The sequence below is a fragment of the Carcharodon carcharias genome, chromosome 18, assembly GCF_017639515.1.
Source record: "Carcharodon carcharias isolate sCarCar2 chromosome 18, sCarCar2.pri, whole genome shotgun sequence".
NCBI lineage: Eukaryota > Metazoa > Chordata > Chondrichthyes > Lamniformes > Lamnidae > Carcharodon > Carcharodon carcharias.
In genome coordinates this window covers 1,426,541-1,451,423 of record NC_054484.1, presented here as the reverse complement: position 1 = coordinate 1,451,423, position 24,883 = coordinate 1,426,541, and the positions used below count along the sequence as shown (strand labels likewise).

At 45.7% G+C, this 24,883-nt stretch overlaps 1 protein-coding gene across 1 annotated transcript in view; it reads right to left on the bottom strand.

Moving 5' to 3' along the window:
- Positions 1-1,254: 1,254 nt before the first annotated feature.
- The window catches only part of pknox1.1 (pbx/knotted 1 homeobox 1.1), a 127,549-nt gene continuing 103,920 nt past the window's right edge, over positions 1,255-24,883 (bottom strand). The window contains exons 9-11 of the mRNA XM_041211931.1: positions 11,539-11,615; positions 8,784-8,959; positions 1,255-2,659 (exon numbers count right to left, since the gene is read on the bottom strand). Coding sequence (XP_041067865.1) covers positions 2,448-2,659; positions 8,784-8,959; positions 11,539-11,615 — 465 coding nt within the window. The 3' untranslated portion in view covers positions 1,255-2,447. The remainder of the gene's footprint in view (positions 2,660-8,783; positions 8,960-11,538; positions 11,616-24,883) is intronic.

The following is a 24,883-nucleotide window of genomic DNA, read 5'->3' as shown; positions in this document are numbered from 1 at the left end:
CACACACACACACACACACACACACACAGGCCTGTGACAGTGAACACACACACACACTGGCCTGTTACATTGAACACAAACACACACATAAAATTGTCTGTTACAGTGAACACACACATGGCCTGTTACACTAGCATGCATACTGGCCTGTTAAATTGAACACACACACTAGCCTGTTACAGTGAACGCACACACACAGGCCTGTTGCGTTGAACACACACGCGCACACAGAAACACACTGGCTTGTTACATTGAACACACACATACCAGCCTGATACACTGAACACACACAGACACACACACACTGGCCTGTTACATTGAACACACACAGACACACACACACTGGCCTGTTACATTGAACACACACAGACACACACACACTGGCCTGTTACATAGAACACACACAGACACACACACTGGCCTGTTACATTGAACTCACACAGACACACACACTGGCCTGTTACATTGAACACACACAGACACACACACTGGCCTGTTACATTGAACACACACAGACACACACACTGGCCTGGTACATTGAACACACACAGACACACACACTGGCCTGTTACATAGAACACACACAGACACACACGCTGGCCTGTTACATTGAACACACACAGACACACACGCTGGCCTGTTACATTGAACACACACAGACACACACGCTGGCCTGTTACATTGAACACACACAGACACACACGCTGGCCTGTTACATTGAACACACACAGACACACACGCTGGCCTGTTACATTGAACACACACAGACACACACACTGGCCTGTTACATTGAACACACACAGACACACACGCTGGCCTGTTACATTGAAAGTACACACACAAGTCTGTTGCACTGAACACACAGGCCTCACCTGTTACAAAGCATTGAAATGAGTAAGTTGCTTATACTATCATATCAAGAATACAATTTAAAACTAGTATGATTTCCTGTTTGGTTCAATGAGATAAATAATGATTTAGTAAACTATGCCCTTTCTCACTGTGTGGGTGAATGTACTGGTGTGGTACTTAACCAGGAGATTCACATCTTCAATCCCAACAGGACAGAAATGATCTGGCCTCAGTGCCCTGAGCTAGAGTCAGGTCTGAACAGCTGACAATTCCCGAACTTCATCTATCCAGGTTCATGTGAAGAGTGAACAGAGGCTAGAGCACATGGAGTGGGGCAGTGTCTTCAAGATCGAAGGGAGTTAAAAACAGTTAGCAAAGGGAAAGGAGCTGATTACTATCCAATTTCACTGCGATGGTATAGCACTTCATTGGAGGATGTTTAACATCTACATAGTTTACAATATTTTTGCTAAAGACAGACAGAATCTAAGGATTACAGAGCTGGTGTAATAAAAGTATTGAATTGGGAGGGAGCAGGATAGAATGAACATGTCCTAAGATGCTGGTCTCCAACACTAGTCTTACTGTCAATGATGCACAGCACATGTGACTAATGGAGATGACTTCAGATCCTCCTTCTGTATACACTGTGTTTTTCAACAGACAGAATAGGTATGTGGTACACCTGCTTCTTGTACAGTACTCTCACCGTAGTATCACCAAAACAACAGGCCTGTTATCATAGGTCCCATTAATATGGAACCGATCCATCCATCCCCTCCATTAGCTACAGAGGTTGTGGAGCTCCAGTTGTTTCAGTCCTGGTCTTCAGGAAAGTAACGAAGGGGGAAAGGAGATATGGAGTTCACCGGCTTTTGCTTCATCTTGACCTGCATGAGAGTGGGGACACCAGTCTCACAGCCAAAGATTGCTCAATCCACTCCTGTACTAACCCAGGACACTGGGAGAAAATACATTAGCAACATAGCTTATTATTATTGTACAATGTGAACACAGTTTACAGCTGCTTAGCACCAGACTCTGACCAGAACACCTCTCCCAGTGGGAACTTTCAAACATCCACCTCGTCCCACACAAAATGTTTCTGTGCCCATCTGAAGTTAGGCTTCAGTCGGTCCTGGATCCCATAGTTTAATAAAACTAAACTCGTCACTAGCTGCAAAATGTTGTTGACAATAAAATTCATCAACTAAAAACAAAAAGTAGGATTTGATCCAATAATTTGTTTTTGTCAGTTGGACAACTAGGTAAAGAGTTACTGCAAATCACCTTTAAATTATGGCCAGTTATTTCTGAGCGGATAAAACAGACCAACTGCACATGAAGTTGAAACACTTCTGCTTCAGTCTGTACATCGATCCAGTGAAACAAATTTACTGTCTGTTCACATTAAAACAGCTAGTTCAATGTGAGAATATCAAAGCCCCATTCATTCAATACAAGGTGAGATAGAAAAGTGCGCTCTCCTACCTATGTATAAAATACATCAGAAATAAAATGCACTGCGAGTGCAAAGAATAAAAATGCATGGCCAGTCCTCCTTCCATTTCTCACAGGTTCTCTCTGTGTTGGGCCTATTGCAGTGAGTCACTGTTGTCTAAGGCCAGGCTACTAATGTTTGTTGCGGAAAGATCGCTGTCGTCTTCTTCGACACTGTTGCCAGAATCCTCTCCGCTCTGTCCAGCCATCATGACCTGCTGTACGGCCAATGTTGCTCCATCAGACGACAAAGACTGCAGACTGTCCACATTCACATTCACCGGACTCGATATTGAGACCATTGCACCTGCAGAGGGACCAAGGGACATTTAATCTACACATCAAATGGCAAGACAGTGAGTCCCAAACAAAATGTGGAGTGCTCATGGATTTGGGGGGAAAGTAAGGACCCCACACTATGAGTAAATAAGGGAACAATAGCATCGAGGTAATGTTACAGAGACCTGGCCTGATGCTCTGGAGACATTGGTTCAAATCCCATCATGGCAGCTACGGCAATATAAATTTAATTCATTAGTAAATCAGGAATGAAAAGATGGTCTTCATAATAATTATGATGATGAAACTACTGGAATATTGCAAAAACTCATCACTAAGGTGATTGAGAGAAGGAAATCTGCCACTGTGACCCTGTCTGGCCTACATGTGACTCCCTGAGTCACAGCAATGTGGTTCATAGTTAAACTGCCCTCTGAAATGAAACAGCAAACTACTCAGTTTTATCAAACCACTATAGAAAAGTTGAATAATAGTTAAATCGGACACACCACCCAGCATCAACCTAGGCACCAGAAATTACAAGGGCACACCCTACCCAATCAAAGCTGACTAACACAGGGACTTGTGCAAAAATTGGAAAAGCTGTCCTACAGATTAATCAAGTAACTGCCTGGCACAGTCATACTCACTGAATCATATCCTATCAATGATCCAAATGCCTCCAACACAACCCCTAGGTATGTCTGACATCAGATCAAACATGGGCAAAGAAACCACCTGCTGGTTACCATCTACCGCTACCCCCCACCAACACCCCCCCCACCTCACCCCCCAGCTGATGAATCAGTACTCCCCAATGTTGAACACCACTTCGAAGAAGCACTGAGGGTGGAAAGGGCACAGAATGTACTTTGGGTGGCCATCACCAAGAATGGTTCAATAGCACCAGTACTGACCGAGCTGGCTGAGTCCTGAAGGACATAGCTGCTGGACTGGGACTGTGGCAGGGGTGAGGGAACCAACAGTAGGGAAAAACCTACTTAACCTATATGAACAAACAAATTAGGAGCAAGAGTAGGCCATTTGACTCTTCGAGTCTGCTCCGCCATTTGATAAGATCATGGCTAATCTGACTGTGATTTCAACTCCACTTTCCTGTCTAACCCTGTAACCCTTGAATGCCTTGTCAATCAAGAATCTATCTAACTTAGCCTTAGACTATTCAATGACCCTGCATCCACTGCTCTCTGGGGAAGAGAGTTCCATATACTAATGACCCTCAGAGAAAAAAATTCTCCTCACCTCCATCCTAAGTGGGATTTTTAAACAGTGTCCCCTAATTCTAGTTTCTCTGTTCAGGAAAAACATCCTCTTAGCAACCACCCTGTTAAGTTCCTTCACAATCTATTATGTTTCAATAAGATTACCACTCATTCTTCTAAATTCCAATAGTTACAGGCTAATCTGTCCAACCTTTCCTCATAAGACAACCCCTTTTATCCCAGCTATCAGTGGAGTGAACCTTCTTTGAACTGCTTCTAACGAATTTACATCCTCTCTTAAGTAAGGAGACTAAAACTGTACACAGTACTCCAGATGTGGTCTTCACTAATACTCTCTATAATTGTAGCAAAACTTTACAACTTTTATATGCCATTCTGTGCAATAAATTATATTCCCTGTGTAATAAACAACAACATTCCATTTGCCTTCCTAATCACTTGCTGTAACCACATACTAACTTTTAGTGGATCATGTACCAGGACACCCAGGTCCCTTTGTACCTCAAAGTTCTGCAATCTTTCTACATTTCAATAATATACTGCTTTTATATTCTCCTGCCAAAATTGACAAGTTCACATTTTACCACATTATTCTCCATATGCCAATTTTTTGCCCACTCGCTTAACCTATCTAAATCACTTTGTAGACTTGTCCTCACAATTTAATTTCCTATATTTGTGTCATCAGCAAATTTAGCAGCCATATATTTGGTCCCTTCAACCAGCACCGATCCCGATGGCACTCCACTAGTTACATCTTGCCAACCCGAAAATGCCCCATTTATCCCAGTTCTCTGCTTCCTGTTAGCTAACCAATCTTCGATCCATGCTGATACATCACTCCCTACACCATGGGCTCTTATTTTGTGTGGTAACCTTTGATGTGACACCTTATCAAACACTTTTTGGAAATCTAAGCACATCACTTCTACAGGAGTGCTGTTTGGGCTGCAGTAGAATACTTCAGTTGGAGTTTGGTGACTGAGGGAGTTCAGGAAGGAGGGAGGAGGTGCTCCTTTCTTTTTCTATCTTTCTTCAAAGAGAAGAGCCTTGGTAAGTAGCACCTGGTGAGTAAATTAGAAAAGTGTAATATTTTTAAACAAGTTGCTATACTTGGATTTAACTGAGAAGTGCCAGGAATAAGGATTATTTAGGGCCAATATAATAAAGTAATCTAAATAATCCAAAGTAGAATCAAGTTAACATAAGGGAAGTAGAGTTAAGACATGGAAGGGCAGCTCAGTCACGTGTCCTGTAATATGTGTGAAGTCATGGACACTACCTGTGTCCTAGACGACCACATGTGCAGGAAGTCCCGTCAGCTGCAGAAACTTGAGCTCCAGATTTCAGAACTCGAGTGGCGGCTGGAGTCACTGTGGCGCTTCCACGAGGCTGAGAGCTACGTGGATAGAACGTTTAAAGAGGTGGTCACACCACAGCTTAAGAGCCCGGAGACAGAGAGGGAATGGGTGACCACCAGGCAGTCCAAGAGAAGTAGGCAGGTAGTGCAGGGGTCCCATGGGGTCCTGCTCACAAACCAGTTTTCAGTTTTGGAAGCTGGTGAGGACACTGGTTCCTCAGAGGAGCGCAGTCAGAACCAAGTTTGTGGCACCACGAGCGGCTCAGCTGTACAGGAGGCGAGGAAAAAGAAAGAGCTATAGTGATAGGGGATTCATTGGTTAGGGGAACAGATGGGCGTTTTTGTGGCTGTAAACGTGACTCCAGGATTGCATGTTGCCAGGGTCAAGGATGTCACAGAGCGGCTGCAGGACATTCTTCTGGGGGAGGGTGAACAGCCAGAGGTCCGCATTGTTACCAGTGACTTAGATAGGAAGGGGGACATGGTCCTGCAATCAGAATTTAGGGAGCTAGGTAGACAATTAGCAAGCTGGACCTCTAATGTAGTAATCTTCAAAAAATGTTGTAAGAATAAGCCCAGCAATTACAGACCAGTCAGTTTGACTTCAGTGGTGGGCAAGGTTCTATTCAGCTTAGAATTAGTAGTCACATGGAAAAATATGGATTGATGGGGAAGAGCCAGCATGGATTTCTAAAGGGGAAATGGTGTTTAACTAAATCCTGGAGTTTTTTGAAGAGGTAACAGAGGAGGTCAATGAAGGTAATGCTGTTGATGTGGTGTACAAGGACTTTGAAAAGGCATTTGACACAGTACCATGCAACAGACTTGTGAGAAAAGTTATTGCTCAGGGAATAAAAAGGACAGTAGCAACGTGGATAGAAAGTTGGCTGAAAAATATGAAGGAGAGAATTAATGGATATTTTTCAGGCTGCAGGAAGGTTTGTAGTGGAGTTCCCCATGGGACAGTATTGGGACCCTTGCTTTTCCTGATCTAGATCTTGGTGTGCAGGGGACAATTTCAAAGTCTGCGGGTGAAGCTTGGGCGTGTTGTGAACTATGAGGAGGACAGTGTAGAACTTCAAAAGGATGTAGACAAGATGGTGGAGTGGGCAGATAGGTGGCAGATGAATTTCAATGTGGAGAAGTGTGAGGTGATACATTTAGGTAGGAAGAACATGGACAGACAATATAAAATAAGGGGTGAGATTTTGAAGGGAGTGCAGGGGCAGAAAGACCTGGGTGTATATGTGCATCGATCATTGAAGGTGGCAGTACAGGTGGAGAGAGCAGTTAATAAAGCATATAGTATCCTGAGCTTTATTAACAGGGGCATAGAGTACAGGAGTAGGGAGGTTATGCTGCATTTATATAAGATACTCATTAGACCTCAGCTGGAGTATTGTGTACAGTTCTGGGAGCCACATTATAGAAGGATGTGAACATATTGAAAAGAGTGCAGTATAGGTTTACAAGAATGGAGGCATTGGATACTTGCCTTTATTAGCCGAGGCGTAGATTATAAGAGCAGGGAGGTCATGTTGGAGCTGTATAAAATGCTAGTTAGGCCACAGCTGGAGTACTGTGTGCAGTTCTGGTCACCACAATATAGGAAGGATGTGATTGCACTGGAGAGGATGCAGAGGAGAGTTACCAGGATATTGCCTGGGCTGGAGTGTTTCAGCTATGAAGAGAGACTGGATAGGCTAGTGTTGTTTTCCTTACAGCAGAGAAGGCTAAGGGGGGACCTGATAGAGATATATAAAATTATGAGGGGCATAGATAGGGTAGATAGGAAGAAACTTTTTCCCTTAGCAGAGGCGTCAATAACTAGGGGGCATAGATTTAAGGTAAGGGGCAGGAGGTTTAGAGAGGAGTTGAGGAAAATCTTTTTCACCCAGAGGGTGGTTGGAATCTGGAACACACTGCCTGAGGGGGTGGTAGAGGCAGGAACCCTCACAACATTTAAGAAGTATTTAGATGAGCACTTGAAGCGCCACAGTACACAGGGCTACGGGGCAAGTGCTGGAAAATGGGATTTGAATAGATAAGTGCTTGATGGCCAGCAATGACACAATGGGCCGAAGGGCCAGTTTCTGTGCTGTATAACTCTAAGACTAAATCATGTCCACTTTTTCCAGAACTCCATGCTTGAATCTCTCCAGTTTTCTGACTTTACCCCAGTACTGAAATGGCACTTAGTAAAGTCAAAAATTACATCCTATGTGACTGTGATAAAGGTAAACTATTCCTCCTCAACCTAGCTGCAGCATTTGACTCTATTAAACACTACATCCTCCTCCAATGTCTCTCCACCGCTGTGCAGCTGGGTGGGACTCTACTCACTTGGTTCCATTTTATCTATCTAATCATAGCCAGAGAATCACTTGCAATGGCTTCTCTTCCAGCTCCCGTATCCTTGCCTCAGGAATGCCCCAAGGATCTATCCTTGGCCCCCTTCTATTTCTTAACCAAATGCTGTCCTTCAGTGACATCATTCAAAGGCATAGTGTTAGTTTTCACATGTACACCGACAACACCCAGCTCTACCTCACCACCACCTCTAACTCCTCCACTATTTCTAAATTATAAGACTGCATATCTGACATCCTATATTAACCTCCGTAAACTTGAGGTCATCCAAAACTCCACCACCCACATCTTAACTCACACCAGGTCCCAGTCCCCCATCATCCCATCTGACTAACATTAGCTCCCAGTCATGTCTTAATTTTAAAATTCTCATTATTGTTCTCAAATTCCTCCATGGCCCCTCAACACAACCCTCTGAGATATCTGCACTCATCTAATTCTGGCCTCTTGAGCATCCTTTATTTTAATCGCTCCACCATTGGTTCCTGTGCCTTCAGTTGGACAGCCCCTAAACTCTGGAATTCCGTGCCTATACCTCACTGCCCCCCACCATGCTTTCTTCCTATAAGATTCTCTTTCAAACCTACCTCTTTGACCAAGCTTTTGTCTATCTACCTTGTGTGGTTCAGAGTCAAATTTTGCTTGATAACACTTCTGGATATTTTATTACATTAAAGTGCTCTCTAAATGCAATGTTGGTCTATCGAGTGTAATACTGACTCACTGTCTGACACTGTAATACTGGTTACATGTGTAATACTGACTCACTGACACTGTAATACTGATTACATGTGTAATACTGACTCACTGTCTGACACTGTAATACTGGTTACATGTGTAATACTGACTCACTGACACTGTAATACTGGTTACATGTGTAATACTGACTCACTGACACTGTAATACTGGTTACATGTGTAATACTGACACACTGACACTGTAATACTGGTTACAAGTGTAATACTGACTCACTGTCTGACACTAATACTGGTTACATGTGTAATACTGACTCACTGTCTGACACTATAATACTGGTTACATGTGTAATACTGACTCACTGACACTGTAATACTAGTTACATGTGTAATACTGACTCACTGACACTGTAATACTGGTTACAAGTGTAATACTGACTCACTGACACTGTAATACTGGTTACATGTGTAATACTGACTCACTGTCTGACACTGTAATACTGGTTACATGTTGCTGAGTCACTCCTGCAGCAATGGAATCTGGCCAGAATCGCTGCACTGGCCGGCTCTGTGTCTTGATCTTCTTGGCCTTGGGTGGAGTGTCTGGATTACTGGCATCGAGCATGGGCTGTAAAATCCGCCGTCGAGCATTGATGAACCTGTGGTCAAATATAGAACAGCTCAGCATGACTTTATAGACATAACAGTGCCAAGCTGGAAGAATAGGCCTGCTAAGAGGATCATCCAGAACTTTACTTCATTCCCTTCCTGAACAATGATACCCCGTTGCATGATTGAAACCCTTATCGACACCCATCAAACCAACCTCAAATATTATCATGTTCTCCTTGTCAATTTCCCATTCACTATTCTCCATAAACATCAGCTTATCATTGTCCATATCTTACGCTCCCACCAAGCCCCAGTCACTAATCATACCCACCCTGGCTAATTGACACTGCCTACAATCTCACAACACATTCAACATTTCTTCCTTCTCTTTAAATTTTTCCAGTTTCAGTTTTTTTTTAATTATTTCACTGGATGTGGGAGCCAGCATTTATTGCCCATCCCTAAATGCCCCTTGAGAAGGTGGTGGTGAGCTGCCTTCTTGAATTGCTGCAGTCCATGTGGTGTAGGTACACCCACAGTGCTGTTAGGAAGGGAGTTCCAGGATTTTGACCCAGTGACAGTGAAAGAACGGCGATATATTTCCAAGTCAGGATGGTGAGTGACTTGGAGGGAAACTTGCAGATGGTGTTCCCACGTATCTGGCAGCAAAGTAAGTTGTGGAGAGGACATAAGAAAGCTACAAAAGGTAATAAATAGGTTATGTGAGCGGGCAAAAATCTGGCAAATGGAGAATAATGTAGGAAAATGTGAGGTTGTCTATTTTGGCAGGACAAATAAAAAAAAGGCATGTTATCTAAACGGTGGGAGATTGCAAAGCTCTGAGATGCAGAGAGATCTGGGTGTCCTTGCGCATGAATCGCAAAAGGTTGGTAAGCAGGTACAGCAAGTAATTAGGAATACTATTAGAATGTTATTGTTTATTGCGAGGGGAATTGAATACAAGGGTAGGGAGGTTATGCTCAGTTATACAGGGCGTTGGTGAGACCACATCTGCAGTATTGTGTACAGTACTGGTCTCCTTTTTAAGGAAAGATGTAAATGCACTAGAAGCAGTTCAGGGAAGGTTTGGTCGACTAATGCCCGGAAGGGACAGGTTATTTTATGAGGAAAGGTTGGACAGGTTAGGCTTGTGTTTAGACTGGAGTTTAGAAGAGTAGGAGGCGGCTTGATTGAAACACATAAGATCCTGAGGGGCCTTGACAGGGGGGATGTGGAGAGGATGTTTCTTCTTGTGGGAGAATCTAGAACTAGGGGTCACTGTTTCAAAATAAGGGGTCGCCCATTTAGGACAGAGATGAGGAAAACCATTTTCTCTCGGAGGGTTGTGAGGCTTTGGAACTCTCTTCCTCAAATGCTGGTTGAGGCAGAGTCCTTTACTATCGTTAAGGCAGATGTAGATGGATTCTTGATAAGCAGGGGATAAAAGATTATCGGGGATAAGCAGGAATATGCGATTAAAATCAGATCAACCATGATCTTATTGAATGGCGGAGCAGGCTCGAGAGATTGAGTGGCCTACTCCTGCTCCTAATTCATATGTAGGTTTTTGCTGCCCTTGTCCTTTTAGGTGATAAAGGTCATGGGTTTGGAAGGTGCTGTCTAAGGAGCTTTGGTGAGTTTCTGCAATGCATCTTGTAAATGGTATACACTGCTGCTACTGTGCGTCGATGGTGGAGAGAGTGAATGTTTGTGGAAAGAGTGCCAGTCAAGCAGGGCTGCTTTGTCAGGGACAGTGTCGAGCTTCTTGAGTGTTGTGGGAACTGCACTCATCCAGGCAAGTGGGGAGTATTCCATCACACTCCTGACTTGTGCCTTGTTGATGGTGGACAGGCTTTGAGGAGTCAGGAGGTGAGTTACTCACCACAGGATTCCCAGCCTCTGACCTGCTCTTGTAGCCACAGTATTTATGTGGCTGTGTACCCTCCCCACACTCCCTCTCCCAGCTGCAACCCTTCCCCAGCCCCACATGCTCCAAACCCTTCCCCATCACTCTCTGGTGTTGACTGTAAATGAACAATGTTAGTGGATCTTATCTTAACCTTTTTCCTTCCAGTGGAAAAAAGTCAAAATGTGACACCCTACTAGCTGTCAACCTCCTGGTCCCCTGCCCCATCCACCGTTCAGCCCCCACCTCCGCCACCCCAGTATCCTGCCTTGCAATCCCCTCCACCTCCACCCTGTCGTCCCTGGGCCCCATCCTACCCCCCCTCCTCACCTCCTGCACCCTGTCCTGTCCTCGGCATCCCACAGCACCCCCTCCAACTCTCCGGCACCCAGCACTGCCTCAGGCAACCTGCACTACCCCTGCCTCCCCAACCTCAGACACCACTGTCTCATTTCCCAGCACTGCCTCCCTCCACCAGAAACCTCTACCTTCAACCACCAGCACCCCACCTCCTGGCATAGCCCCCTCTCCAGCTGAGGTCTGCTCCCTGCCTCCCGAGGGGGTTCTAGACTGGAACTGTTGCTCCCGGGTGTGACATTCATCACATTCAGTTAATGAATCTCTGCTTGCAATGGTTTGTCATGAAGAATCAGAAAGTGTGCATGTTTAAGTGATGTCTACACAATGGAGCTCAGTAAAGTGAAGGTAATGGTCACTCACCAGTTGTTGACCTGGAGGAGGGTGAGGTTAGTCTGACCTGCTATTTGCCTTTTCTCATCTTCTGTAGGGTATGGATGCTGGGGACAGGGAAGAGATGTTGAGTTATGGGCAGCTTTGCTACAGGCCACAGATACACACAGTATTTTTCAGTAACAATGCAAATTTTCATTGTAAAACAGAAACTGATTTTCAATTCAACCATCTAGAGTCTCATTAAAACGAGCTTTTACAAATATTAGAATCTTGACTCAGCACTTTAAGCTCTGATATTCCCTCTTCACATGATATACTCCTCTGTATGATCTAATAAATGGAACACACAAAGCAAGAAAATTGATACACAACTACAATACCTTGCATTTATATAGCGCCTTTAACGTAATCATAGTGTCATTATTGCACAGAAAGAGGCCATTCAACCTGTTATGTTACCTTTTCGCTTGGGGCAGAGATTGGGAATTCCAAGTCCTGACCAGGCCTCGGAGTTTTCATGAGCAGAATGGGAGTGACTGCACATGTGCAGATCTGCATCTTTAAGTTCTTTGGCTAAAGGGCAGACACAGTGCGCCTGGGCATAAAGAAAAACGATGCAAAAACCCATATCATGTGATTGGAAACATAGTGCCACTGAAGACAAATATTCCAAGCAGGGGCAGCGAGAGGTCCCAAAGGGAGAGGGCACAGGGAAAGTTCACAAAAGAAGGGTGTTATGCTCTCAGCTGAGGTTACCCCTGGACAAGCCTGATTCCAGGGTGGAAGCCGGCTTGATAGATCCTAACTTTTATCTTTTGCTGAGATATGGGGAGAGTGGCTACTGAACAGAGTCACAAGAATCAGCTGAGGAATTTTTAATAAAAGAATAAAACATTTATTAAACAGTAAAAAGTTAACTATATTACAATACTCTTTCACCCACAGCTATAACTTTACAGGTATATACAGATTCATAAAGATAACACAAATTTTAAAATCTATCTTATACTCTAATGTTCACAGTAAGCATAGTCCATGTAAACCAATAGGTGACTTGTGGTCAGAGACACCACACTCTGAAACCAAGTGACAGATGCCACTCTAAACAGATGCTGTGGATCTTTCCTCAACTCCCCCCAGACGCTTGTCACACTGAGCCAACCGGCCTCACTGAACTCCATCTTTCACATGAAGGTTTCTAATCTCCAAGAACTCACTTTGGAATCTTCTCCCAAATGACACTTTCTCTCAGAAGCCTTCCATAAGGGTCCACCTCCAGGGTTTCGAACTCTCCTTCCGATGTTCCTCTACCCTAGATCACCACATGCATTCAAGCTTCCTTCCACATGCTCTCTCTCAAATACTCAGCTGTGCCAAAAGTACACCACTGCTTCACATGCCCATAGTAAAGAGTTACAGACCTTCAGCTGCCCCCTTGGATCTTGCAGCTTCTCGCAAGCCTATATTGCTCTAAATCTGCATCCCACAGCTTTCTTCTCTTTAAGCTTGAAGCATTCCTCTCTGCTCCTTACTTTCACTTCCACAGAACAGGCCCTTTTCCAGATTCCTGTCCTTGTCCTTTGACTAAACTGTCCTCTGGGGACCTTTCCTGTTCCACTCCCCTGGATTTGGGGGCTTGCTTCTTCTGCAGTTGCCTCACCTTTCCAGCTTCTCCTGGAAGCTGACTTCAACTTTAGTTTGGGACTTGCTATCTGTCCCTCTGCTGTCCAGCCTCTCTGGAATCCTGGCTTCAACTGAACTCAAACGGAACTGAAACTGCGTTTCTAGTTTTCTCAGTGTGTGTGTATATGTGTGTGTGTCTCCCCTTCTCTGGATCCCTGTTGCTAGGCAACAGCAGTTTTTTTTAACCTTGTTTGAACTTTCCTAAACCACTACTCCCACACCCCTTGAATGCACACCTCTCCACTTCAAAAGTCATAAAACTGATTAGAAATGCAAGTATACAGAGCTAGACCTGCTGTTTCTACTCAAAAATGAACCTAGATCCCAGGTTTCACCTTTTAACCCACAAATAGTAAGAAATATAAATTGAGCTTAAACTTAAAAATATACCTTACTTCTAACACACCCAAATACAAATATAACTTACTTAAACTATCTCCAATGAAGGGTCCCAGACAGGGGACAGGGACAGGAACAGGAAAAGGTTAAGTTAAAAAGTAGGTAAAGGGCTGTGGGTTAGCCGACTGTAAGTGCAGAGGTCGTCTTGGGGGAAGTTCTGGTAATCGAAGAGGGATCAGGGAAGCTCTGAAGATCCAAGAAGACAGCAAAAAGATTCCGTGCTGCTAGCCATTGGGGTGAAGCTAGCCCTTTGGAGCAGTGGTATTCTGCTTGTGAGTTGGTGGCCGAGGGCAGACTTGGGAATCCAGGGGAACAGAATCTCGGGAGACGAGACTGAAACCTGTGAGGTGGGCGTTGATGGTGACATCCGAGTTGGAGAGAGTTGTGGAGAGAATTCCAAGGTTAGATATTTGAAGGTGAAGACTAGAACCCCTCGTGAGCGAGAGACAGAGTTTCAGTGAGATTGGTTGACTTTCAGTGATTCCTGGCATCTGGGTGGGTTGCTGAGAAATCTGTGGACTCAATCTTAATCAAATTTACCATTTAATGTGCAGTGTGATGTGTTCAAGCACAGTTTGCCTGTTAATTTACATGTACCTCAAATTAACCCTGAATATTAGAGTTTAAGATAGATATTGTAAATTATTTTAGCTTTCTGCCCTTGTCTAGTAAAAGTTTATTTTTGTTTGTTCAAAACTTGTGGAATCTTGTGATTTTATTTTCTTAGCAAGTATCTTGAAACTCAAACTTGTCTACTTTAAACAAACCGTTATTGGTCCCTCACCGAATCTTACGAAAAACTTAGGGGTCTGGTCAAGGATCATAACAAACCCTTCTAGTCCATGCCAACTCTCTATAGAGTAATCTAGTCAGTCCCATTCACCTGCCATTTACTCTTGGTGCTGCAAGTTTATTGCCCTCAAGTGCCCATCCAATTTCCAGTCACCGTGTAAAAATCACATCCTCCCTCTGCAACTCTTGTCCAAAATCTTCAATCTGTGCCCCCTACTCCTTGTACCATCAGAACAGCTTTTGTCTATCTTATCTAAACCTGTCATAATCTTGTACACCTCTATCCAATCTTCTTTCAATCCTCTTTGCTCCTGTGAACAATCCTGTGAATTTTGAAATTTTACTCTATGTTCCAATTATAATGCTAATAGTTGATTGTGGAAGTGGGCTCCAGTAATATATACTATATAGTACTCTGTACTAGATATGGGGTCACCTGACCCAGGAGTTGAAGGTCAGATAGCACATGTTGGAACCTGTCTTGACAGAATCCTGTTAGTTCAGATATATGTTCATGTTAGGAAATATGTTATCAATAAAGCTAGCTCAGCTACAAAGTTGACAGCCTGTGTGCATCATTGAAACAAAAAACAAGACATGGTGTCAGAAGTAAACTAAACACAACAATGGAGGTTCTGAAACCAGTGACAGAGCACAATTTGGAGGGAAATCTTGCCAAACACTGGAGGAGGCTTGAGCAGTGATTCGAGCTGTACATCACAGTGACAGGCAGTGAGAAAAAAGACCCTCAGGTACAGTTTTCCATTTTTCTTCATGTAACGGGGGAAGAAGCCCTTGAAGTCTATAACACGTTCACGTTTGAAAGCGATGAGAAACAAAATGACTTGAAAGAAATAATGGAAAAATTCGAAGCCTACTGCAGCCCTAAATAAAACATCAGACATGAAAGGTACCGATTTTTTACGTGCATGCAGGGCAGTGACAACCTTAGTACATAACTGAGCTGAGAAAACTCAATGGCAAGTAGGGATGGACAATAAATGCTGGCCCAGCCAGGGAAGCCCACGTCTCGTGAATGCATAAAAATAAACGAGCACTCCCAGAGGATCAAAACTATCTCATGCTGTCTTCCAGAGCAGCAGAAATGCCAAATAGCATGCGCAACCATCGGTACCTCCCAAATGGCACCCAGAACATAGTTGCTTTTATTCAGCTTCACTTGCCAGTATCCATCCTTCACATCGAGGGCAGTAAAGACCTTTGCCTTGGCAAACTGGCAAAATTTCTTCAATGTTGTCATGGAACAATGAGATCTCTTCAAAGTTTTATTGAGGTCCTTTGGATCTGTGCACATTCTCAGCTTTCCAGGTTTTTTGCTCTGCTACCATGCTGCTAATCCAGTCTGTAGGAGTTGTCATTTTCCTGATTACTCCCATCTTTTCAAGATCTGCTATCTTGACTTTCAAGCTGAGCCTGAGAGCAGCTGGCACTTTCCTGGGAAGATGCTGAGTTGGTCACATACTCTCATAGAAATAAAAAATAGGAGTAGGCCTTTCAGCCCTTCGAGCCTGCTCCATCTTTCATTATGATCATGGCTGATCATCTAACTCAATAGTCTGCTCCCACTTTCCCCCCATACCCTTTGATCCCTTTCACCCCAAGAGCTATATCTAACTCCTTCTTGAAAACATACAATGTTGTGGTCTCAACTACTTTCTGTGGTGGCGAATTCCACAGGCTCACCACTCTCTGGGTGAAGAAATTTCTCCTCATCTCAGTCCTAAATGGTCTAGCCCATATCCTCAGACTGTGACCCCTGGTTCTGGACTCCCCCACCATCAGGAACATCCTTCCTGCCTCTACCCTGTCTAGTCCTGTTAGAATTTTATAGGTTTCTATGAGATCCCCCTTCATTGATCTGAACTTCAGCGAATTTAATCCTAAGCGACTCAATCTCCCCTCATATGTCAGTCCCGCCATCCCAGGAATCAGTCGGGTAAATATTCGCTGCATTCTCTCTATAGCAAGAACATGCTTCCTCAGATAAGGAGACCAAAACTGCACACAATATTCCAGGTGCGGTCTCACCAAGGCCCTGTATAATTGCAGCAAGACATCCTTGCTCCTGTACTCAAATCCTCTCGCTATGAAGGCCAACATACCATTTACCTTCTTTACCGCCTGCTGCACCTGCATGCCTACCTTCAGCGACTGGTGTACGAGGACACCCAGGTCTCGTTGCACATTCCCCTCTCTCAATTTATAGCCATTCAGATAATAATCTGCCTTCCTGTTTTAGCTACCAAAATGGAGAACCTCACATTTATCCACATTATACTGCATCTGCCATGCATTTGCCCACTCACTCAGCTTGTCCAAATCACACTGAAGCATCTCTGCATCCTCCTCACAGCTCACCCTCCCACCCAGCTTTGTGTCATTTGCAAATTTGGAGATATTACATTTAATTCCTTCAGCTAAATCATTACTATATATTGTGAATAGCTGGGGTCCCAGTTCCAATCCCTGCGGTACCCCACTAGTCACTGCCTGCCATTCAGAAAAAGACCCGTTTATTCATACACTTTGTTTCCTGTCTGCCAACCAGTTTTCTATCCATCTCAACACACTACCCCCAATCCCATGCACTTTAATTTTACACACTAATCTCTTATGTGGAACTTTGTCGAAAGCTTTCTGAAAGTCCAAATAAACCACATCCATTGGCTCCCCTTCATCAACTCTACTAGTTACACCTTTGAAAAATTCCAATAGGTTTGTCAAGCATGATTTCCCTTTCATAAATCCGTGCTGAATCTGTCCGATTCTGCCACTGTTTTCCATGTGCTCAGCTATTAAATCTTTTATAATGGACTTTAGAATTTTCCCCACTACCGATGTCAGGCTGACTGTTCTATAATTCCCTGTTTTCTCTCTACCTCCCTTTTTAAAGAGTGGGGTTACACAGGCTACCTCCAATCTGTAGGAACTGTTCCAGAGTCTATAGAATCTCGGAAGATGACCACCAATGCATCCACTATTTCTAGGGCCACTTCCTTAAGTACTCTGGGATCTAGATTATCAGACCCTGGGGATTTATTGGCCTTCAATCCCATCAATTTCCCCAACACCATTTCCCTACTAATATTGATTTCTTTCTATTCCTCCCTCTCACTAAACCCTGTGTTCCCCAACATTTCTGGTATGTTATTTATGTCCTCCTTTGTGAAGACAGAACCAAAGTATGTATTTAATTGGTCAGCCATTTCTTTGTTCCCCATTATAAATTCTCTTGTTTCTGACAGTAAGGGACCTACATTTATCTTCACCAATCTTTTTCTCTTCAAATACCTATAGAAACTTTTACAGTCAGTTTTTATGTTCCCCGCAAGCTTACTCTCGTACTCTATTTTCCCTTTCTTAATCAATCCCTTGGTCCTCCTTTGCTGAACTCTAAAGTGCTCCCAATCCTCAGGTCTGTTGTTTTTTCTGGCCAATTTGTATCCATCTTCCTTGGGTCTAATACTGTCTCTAATTTCCATTGTAAGCCATGGTTTGGCCACCTTTCCTGTTTTACTTTTTGTGCCAGACAGGAATAAACAATTGTTGCAGTTTACCCACGCGTTCTTTGAATGTTTGCCATTGCCTATCCACCATCATCCCTTTAAGTAAAGTTTCCCAATCCATCATAGCCAACTCACGCCTCATACCATCGTAGTTTCCTTTATTAAGATTCAGGATCCTCATCTCAGAATCAACTATGTCACTCTCCATCTCATATTATGGTTGCTCATCCCCAAGGGGCCTCGCACAACTAGATTGCCAATTATTCCTTTCTCATTACACAATACCCTGTCTAGGATGGGCTGTTCTCTAGTTGGTTCCTCAATGTATTGATCCAGAAAACCATCCCATGTACACTCCAGGAATTCCTCCTCCACAGTGTTGTTACTAATCTGATTTGTCCAATCTATATGCAGATTAAACTCACCCATAATTACAGATGTTCCTTTATTGCATATGTCTCTAATTTCCTGTTTAATGCCATTCCCAACATCACCACTACAGTTTGGGGGTCTATATACAACCCCTACTAACGTTTTTTGCAACTTAGTGTTTCTCAGTTCTACCCATAAAGATTCCACATCGTCGGAGCTAATATCTTTCCTCACTATTGCATTAATTTCCTCTTTAACCAGCAATGCAACTCCACCGCCTTTTCCTTTTTGTCTGTCCTTCCTAAATACTGAATATCCCTGGATGTTCAGTTCCCATCCCTGGTCACCCTGCAGCCATGTCTCCGTAATCCTGACTATACCATACGTATTTACATCTATCTGCGTGGTTAATTCATCCACTTTATTGTGAATGCTCCCCGCGTTAAGGCACAAAGCCTTAAGGCTTGTCTTTTTAACATTGCTTATCCCATTCCCACTATTTTTCACTGAGGCCCTGTTTGATTCTTGCCCCTGATTTCTCTGCCTATCACTTTTCTTATTCCGCTTTTTGTCTTTTGTTCTTGTCTTTGATTCCCCTTCCTCTGACTCCTTGCATAGGTTCCCATCCCCCTGCCATTTTAGTTAAACCCTCCCCAACCACGCTAGCAAATGTTCCCCCTAGGACATCAGTCCCAGTCCTGCCCAGATGTTTGTACCGGTCCCACCTCCCCCAGAACCAGTCCCAATGCCCCAGGAATCTGAAACCCTCCCCGTCACACCATCTCGTCAGCCACGTATTCATCCGATATATCCTGCTATTTCTACTCTTACCAGCATGTGGCACTGGTAGTAATCCTGAGATCACTACCTTTGAGGTCCTACTTTTCAACTTATTCCTAACTCCCTATATTCTGCTTTTAGGACCTCATCCCTTTTTTTACCTATGTCGTTTGTACCAATGTGTACCACGACCACTGGCTGTTCACCCTCCCCTTTCAGAATGTCCTGTAGCCGCTCTGAGACATCTTTGACCCTAGCACCAGGGAGGCAACATACTATCCTGGAGTCTCGTTTGTGGCCACAGAAACACCTAACTATTCCCCTTATTATTGAATCCCCTATAACTATTGCATTCCCACACTTTTTACTCCTCCCCTGTGCAGCAGATCCAACTCTCATCTACTTATAGATGATATTCAGCAGGAAGACATCCAAGACCTGTGAAAACATCTTTGTCATTTGCCACGACCTATCCATCAGTCAGTGGCTTTGTACCATATGAAACACTGCAAACCTCTTCTGGTACATGGAGGGTTACCACCCTAAACTTATATCTCAGCTGAAACAAGTTGAGTGTCTACTATCTGGAACTGTAGATATTCTTTCTTCCAATTACATTGGACTCTCGGCTTAGTTTGCCCTCTTGGGGTGTGTATTGCTTCATCACATAGACTCAACTTTACCTTTGGCAGCTTCATTTTTTAGTCACCATTTTGAGCAACTTCACACAGGTCTGCAAACCTCATGATAGGTTGCAGGTAGCACTTGAGGCTATCAGACGCTCAATGTAACTTAATGTTCTCCTTCTGCAGTCATCAATCCCATTGTGACAAACCACTATTTTCCTTGATAATCAAGGGTGCCCACCTGTTCTAGGGTGTAGAGTGATTTGACAAGTTCATCGTCTGACATTTCTCCAGCAATCATCTCTATAGGCTTGGTTTTCTCTTTCCAGCAAAATACTTGCATGCAAACTGATTCATCTTATTGCAGCTGGAGCACCGCTTTCCCCTCAATGGAAACACTTCCTTTTCTTTTGTGTGGTGTCCTCTGCAATATTTACATCCAGTACCCTGGTCTTGATCTTTCTGCTGGCCCTTCTGCAAAAAGTTCTTCCTTCTCTTCATTGTCATGTACTTGGAAGGTTTGAATTGTCTCTCAGCAGAGTGCAAAGTCTCGTCAGTTCTCCCATCAATAGTCTTCAGCTGATGATTGACCGCTTCAAAGCTTCTGCATCTGCCAATAGCCTTCCTGAGAGTAAGTTTTTCTTTGCTCAGCAGATGTGTTCTCATGGCAGGGTCTCTCTTCCTAAGATAATCCTGTCTCTGATCAGATCATCCTTCAGTTGCTCAAACTCAAGATTCAGCTCGGCATCTCAATGCAGTCACATACTAATCAATGTTCTCCCCCTCTTCCTGAGGTCTGGTATTGAACAAGTAGTGTTCATAAGTAACATTAGTAGAAGGTTCAGAGTGGGTCCTTAAGGCCACCGAAATTTCACAAGACTGGCTTTTCGCTCCTCAGTGAGACCTAGGGTGCAATAAAGCTTGTAACCGTCTATCCCCATCACTGATAACAGAAGGCAGAATCATCCCAGACTTGCATTAAGTGCGGTAGCAGCGAGAAAAAGAATGTTTTACCTACTGGCCGCAATGGCAGCTTTTCACGCTGTATCGTCCCAATCCTACCTTATTAGTCATGCATTCCCAGGAAACACACCATTTTGATGGTGGGTGGGCTCTCATTCGCCCGCCACACCATCACCTCATCGCTTCCTCATGCCGGGCGCCATACTTAAAGTGCAGCTGCGTGCACACCTCTCAGTGCTTCCAGCCCAGGACTGCTGCACAGAAGACATAGCCCCGAAAGGCAAGAAGATTGCAGCCCCTTCATTCAGTGATGTGTTACTGGAAAGCCTTTTGGATGCCCACCGAGATGTCCTCTACCCAGTTACAGGCGAAGGCCAGCAAGCAAGGTCACCGATCCAGCATGGGTGCTGGTGGTGGTCAGCGCCATTGCCTTGCAAAAGAGGACAGCCACCAATTGCCACATGAGGATGAACGGTCTCATCCGTTTGGCAAGGGTAAGTCACTCTTCTTATCACTCTCAACTCACACACTCACAAACCCATCACACATCCACAGAGATCTCACACCTCAAAGGACAACACTCACTAACCCTCACATACACACACTCACACCTTCATCAGACACATCCTCTCGACTCGCATCCTTATCTCATACATGGTTCTGCTCACCGCACAAACATTCCACACTGTGCCATGTGTCCTGCTCACACTCTCTCCATCTGTTTTCATGCAGTAGAATCTGGCTCACAACAGCAGGGAGAGGTCCCAGCCTAGGGCTGGAGGGGCCTACATTAGGCCCCTCACTCAGTTTGAGGACTGTGCCATCGCGCTGACTGGTGAAGATGTGGACTGTGCCAGTGGTGATGGTGAGGTCAGCATCGAACATCCACGTGAGGATCCTGCACCACATCAGCCCTCTCCCAACGCAAATGTGAGTGCTCTCTCTGCTGTTTTTCACTCTGCTGACATGCACTAATTATCTCTACTTTGGTTCACAGGGAGCTCTGCCAAGCGACCGACACCCTCAGTCAGCCAGACTCTCAATTCCATCCAGGTCCTCACCTCCAACCAAGAGGACACCTCCTCCATTGAAGAGCTGGAAATAGGCAGCCTGGAAGATCCGTCACAGTGCTTACCCACACCCTCCACCAGCGCAGAGACACACCGCTCGATGGGACCTAGATCTAGAGCAGGCTCGGGTTCACAATCACAAAAGGACAAAGAGGTGTTGATGGTGGTGATATTAGCTAAAAAATGTGCTAATGGGGACATTAAGGGTAGAAAGCAAGACGAGCAAGGTACAGATAACCCTGGTGGGGGTGGGGTGGAGGGGGAATCGAAATAGGCTAAAAGGTAGAGATAAAACAATGGATGGAAATGGGTGGGAAAAGAAAAATCCATATAAATTATTGGAAAAAGGGGATCAGAAACAGGGTGGGGATGGAGGAGAGAGTTCATGATCTAAAATTGTTGAACTCAAAACTCTTTGTCCTTTTGTCTATGACATCTTTTGGTTATCTCCACCTATCACTGACCCTCTATCCAGCTCTACCTGTCCCTCCACCCCTTAAACCAGCTTATATTTCACCTCTTTTCTATTTTTACTTAGTTCTGTTGAAGAGTTGTTTCTTACAGCTGCTGACTCGCTTACAGGTATCAAAATCCACTCAATTTCAGCCCCAAACATGCTCCCTCCCCCATCCTCTCTTTTCTTTCCCCATCGTTTTCTCTCCCCTTCCTCTTTCTCTCCCCCTCCACTCTCTCTCTCCCTCTCCCCATCCACTCTCTCTCTCCCTCTCTCCCCCTTCTCTCTCTCTCATCCTCCTCACTCTCTCTGTCTCTCTCCCCCTGCTCCTCTCTCTCAACCCATCCTTTTTAATACTCTTTCCTCACTCTCTCTCCCACCTCTCATTCTCTGTCTCCCCTCCTCTCTTTTTCTCTCCCCTTCCTCTCTCTCTTTCTCTCTCCCCATCCACACTCTCTCTCCCCATCCACTCTCTCTCCCCCCTCCCCCCTCTTTCCCTCCTTTCTCTCCCTCCCTCTTTTCTCCCTGCTCTCTCTCCCCCATCACTCTCTCTCTCCTCTCCACTCTCCCTCAACCCATGCTCTCTCACTCTCTCTCCTCCTCTCTCTCTCTCCTCCTCTCTCCCCCTCCTCCCCTTTCTCTCCCATCTCTCTCATTCTCTTTCCCCCTCCTCTCTCTCCCTTTCCTATCCCTCTCTCACCACTCCACACTCTCTCCCCCCAACTCTCTTCCTCTCTCTCCCCCCCTCCACTCTCTCCTTCTCTCTTTTTCCCTCTCCTCCCTCTCTCCCCCTCCTCTCTCCCCTTCAACTCTCTCTCTCTCGGCCTCCTCCCTCTCTCTCGGCCTCCTCCCTCTCTCCCCTCCTCTTTCCCTCCCTCCATTCTCCCTGTTCTCTCTCTCCCCCACCACTCTCCCTCAACCTATGCTCTCTCACTCCCTCTCCCTCTCCTCCCCTCTCTCTCCCACCTTTCTCATTCTCTTTCCCCCTCCTCTCTCTCTCCCCTTCCTATCCTTTTCCCCTCCACTCACTCTCTCTCCCCACTCCACTCTCTCTCTCACTCCCCCTCCTCTCTCTCCCCTTCACTCTCTCTCCCTCCTCTTTCTCCCCCTCCTCTCTCGCCCCTTCTCTCTTTCCCTCATCCTCCTCTCTCTCTCCCTCTCTCCCCTGCTTCTCTCTCTCACTCAACCCATTCTCTCTCTCTCCCGCTCCTCTCGCTCAACACATCCTCTCTCATTCTCTCTCTCCCTCTCCTCTCTCTCTCCCCCTCCTCTCTCTTTCTCTCCGTCCTCTCTCTCTCCGTCCTGTCTCTCTCACACCCTCCCCCCTCTCTCCCCTCCTGTCTCTCCCTCTCCTCTCTCCCCCCATCCTCTCTCGCTCTCTCTTCTGTCCTCTCTCCCCCTCCTCTGTCTCTCCCTCTCTCCCCGCCACTCTCTCTCCTCCTACACTCTCTCTCCCTCTCCAATCTCTCTCTCTCCCCCTCCGCCCTCACTCACCCCCTCCACCCTCTCTCTTTCCCCCTCCACTCTCTCTTCCTCCCCCTCCACTCTCTCTCTCCCCTCCTCCCTCTCTGCCCCAACTCTCTCTCCTTCTCTATCTCTCTCCCTCCTCCCTTCCTCCTCTATCTCCCTCCCCTCCACTCTCCCGCAACCCATGCTCTCTCTCCCTCCTCCTCTCTCCCCCTCCTCCCCTCTCCCACCTCTCTCACTCTCTCTCCCACCTCTCTCACTCTCTCTCCCCCTCCTCCCCTCTCCCACCTCTCTCACTCTCTCTCCCCATCCTCCTCTCTCCCCCTCCTCCCCTCTCCCACCTCTCTCACTCTCTCTCCCCATCCTCCTCTCTCCCCCTCCTCCCCTCTCCCACCTCTCTCACTCTCTCCCCCTCCTCCTCTCTCCCCCTCCTCTCTCTCTCCTGCCTCTCTCTCCCCTCCTCCTCTCTTCCCCTCCTCTCTCTCCAGTCTCGCTCATTCTCTCTCTCCCCCTCCTCTCTCTCTCCCATTCCAATCCATCTCCCCCCTCCATTTTCCCTCCACTCTCTCTCCCCTCCATTCTTTCTCTCTTCCCCTCCACTCACTCTCTCCACCCTCCACCCACTCTCTCCCCCCTCAACTCACTCTGTCCCCCTCCACTCTCTCTCCCCCTCCACTCTCTCTCTCCCCTCCACTCTCTCTCTCTCCCCTCCACTCTCTTTCCCTCCACCTCCACTCACTTACTCTCTCCCTCAACTCACTCTGTCCCCCCTCCACTCTCTCTCCCTCTCCATTCTCTGTCCTCCCCCTCCACTCTCTCTCCCCCTCCATTCTCTCTCCCTCCCCCTCCACTCTCTCTCTCCATTCTCTCTCTCCCTCCATTCTCCTCCTCCACTCACTCTTTCCCCTCCACTCTCTCTCCCTCCCCATCCACTCACTCACTCTCTCCCCCTCAACTCACTCTGTTCCCCCCTCCACTCACTCTGTCCCCCCTCCACTCACTCTGTCACCCCTCCACTCACTCTGTCCCACCTCCACTCACTCTGTCCCACCTCTCTCTCCCCCTTCTCTCACGATCCCTTTCTCTCCCTCCTCTCTCTTGCCCCTTTCTCTCTCTCATCCTCCTCCCTCTCCCTCTCCCCCTCCACTCTCTCTCCCTCCCCTCTCTCCTGCAACTCTCTCTCAACCCATCCTCTCTCACTCTGTCCTCTCTCTCTCCCACCGCTCTCATTCTATCTCC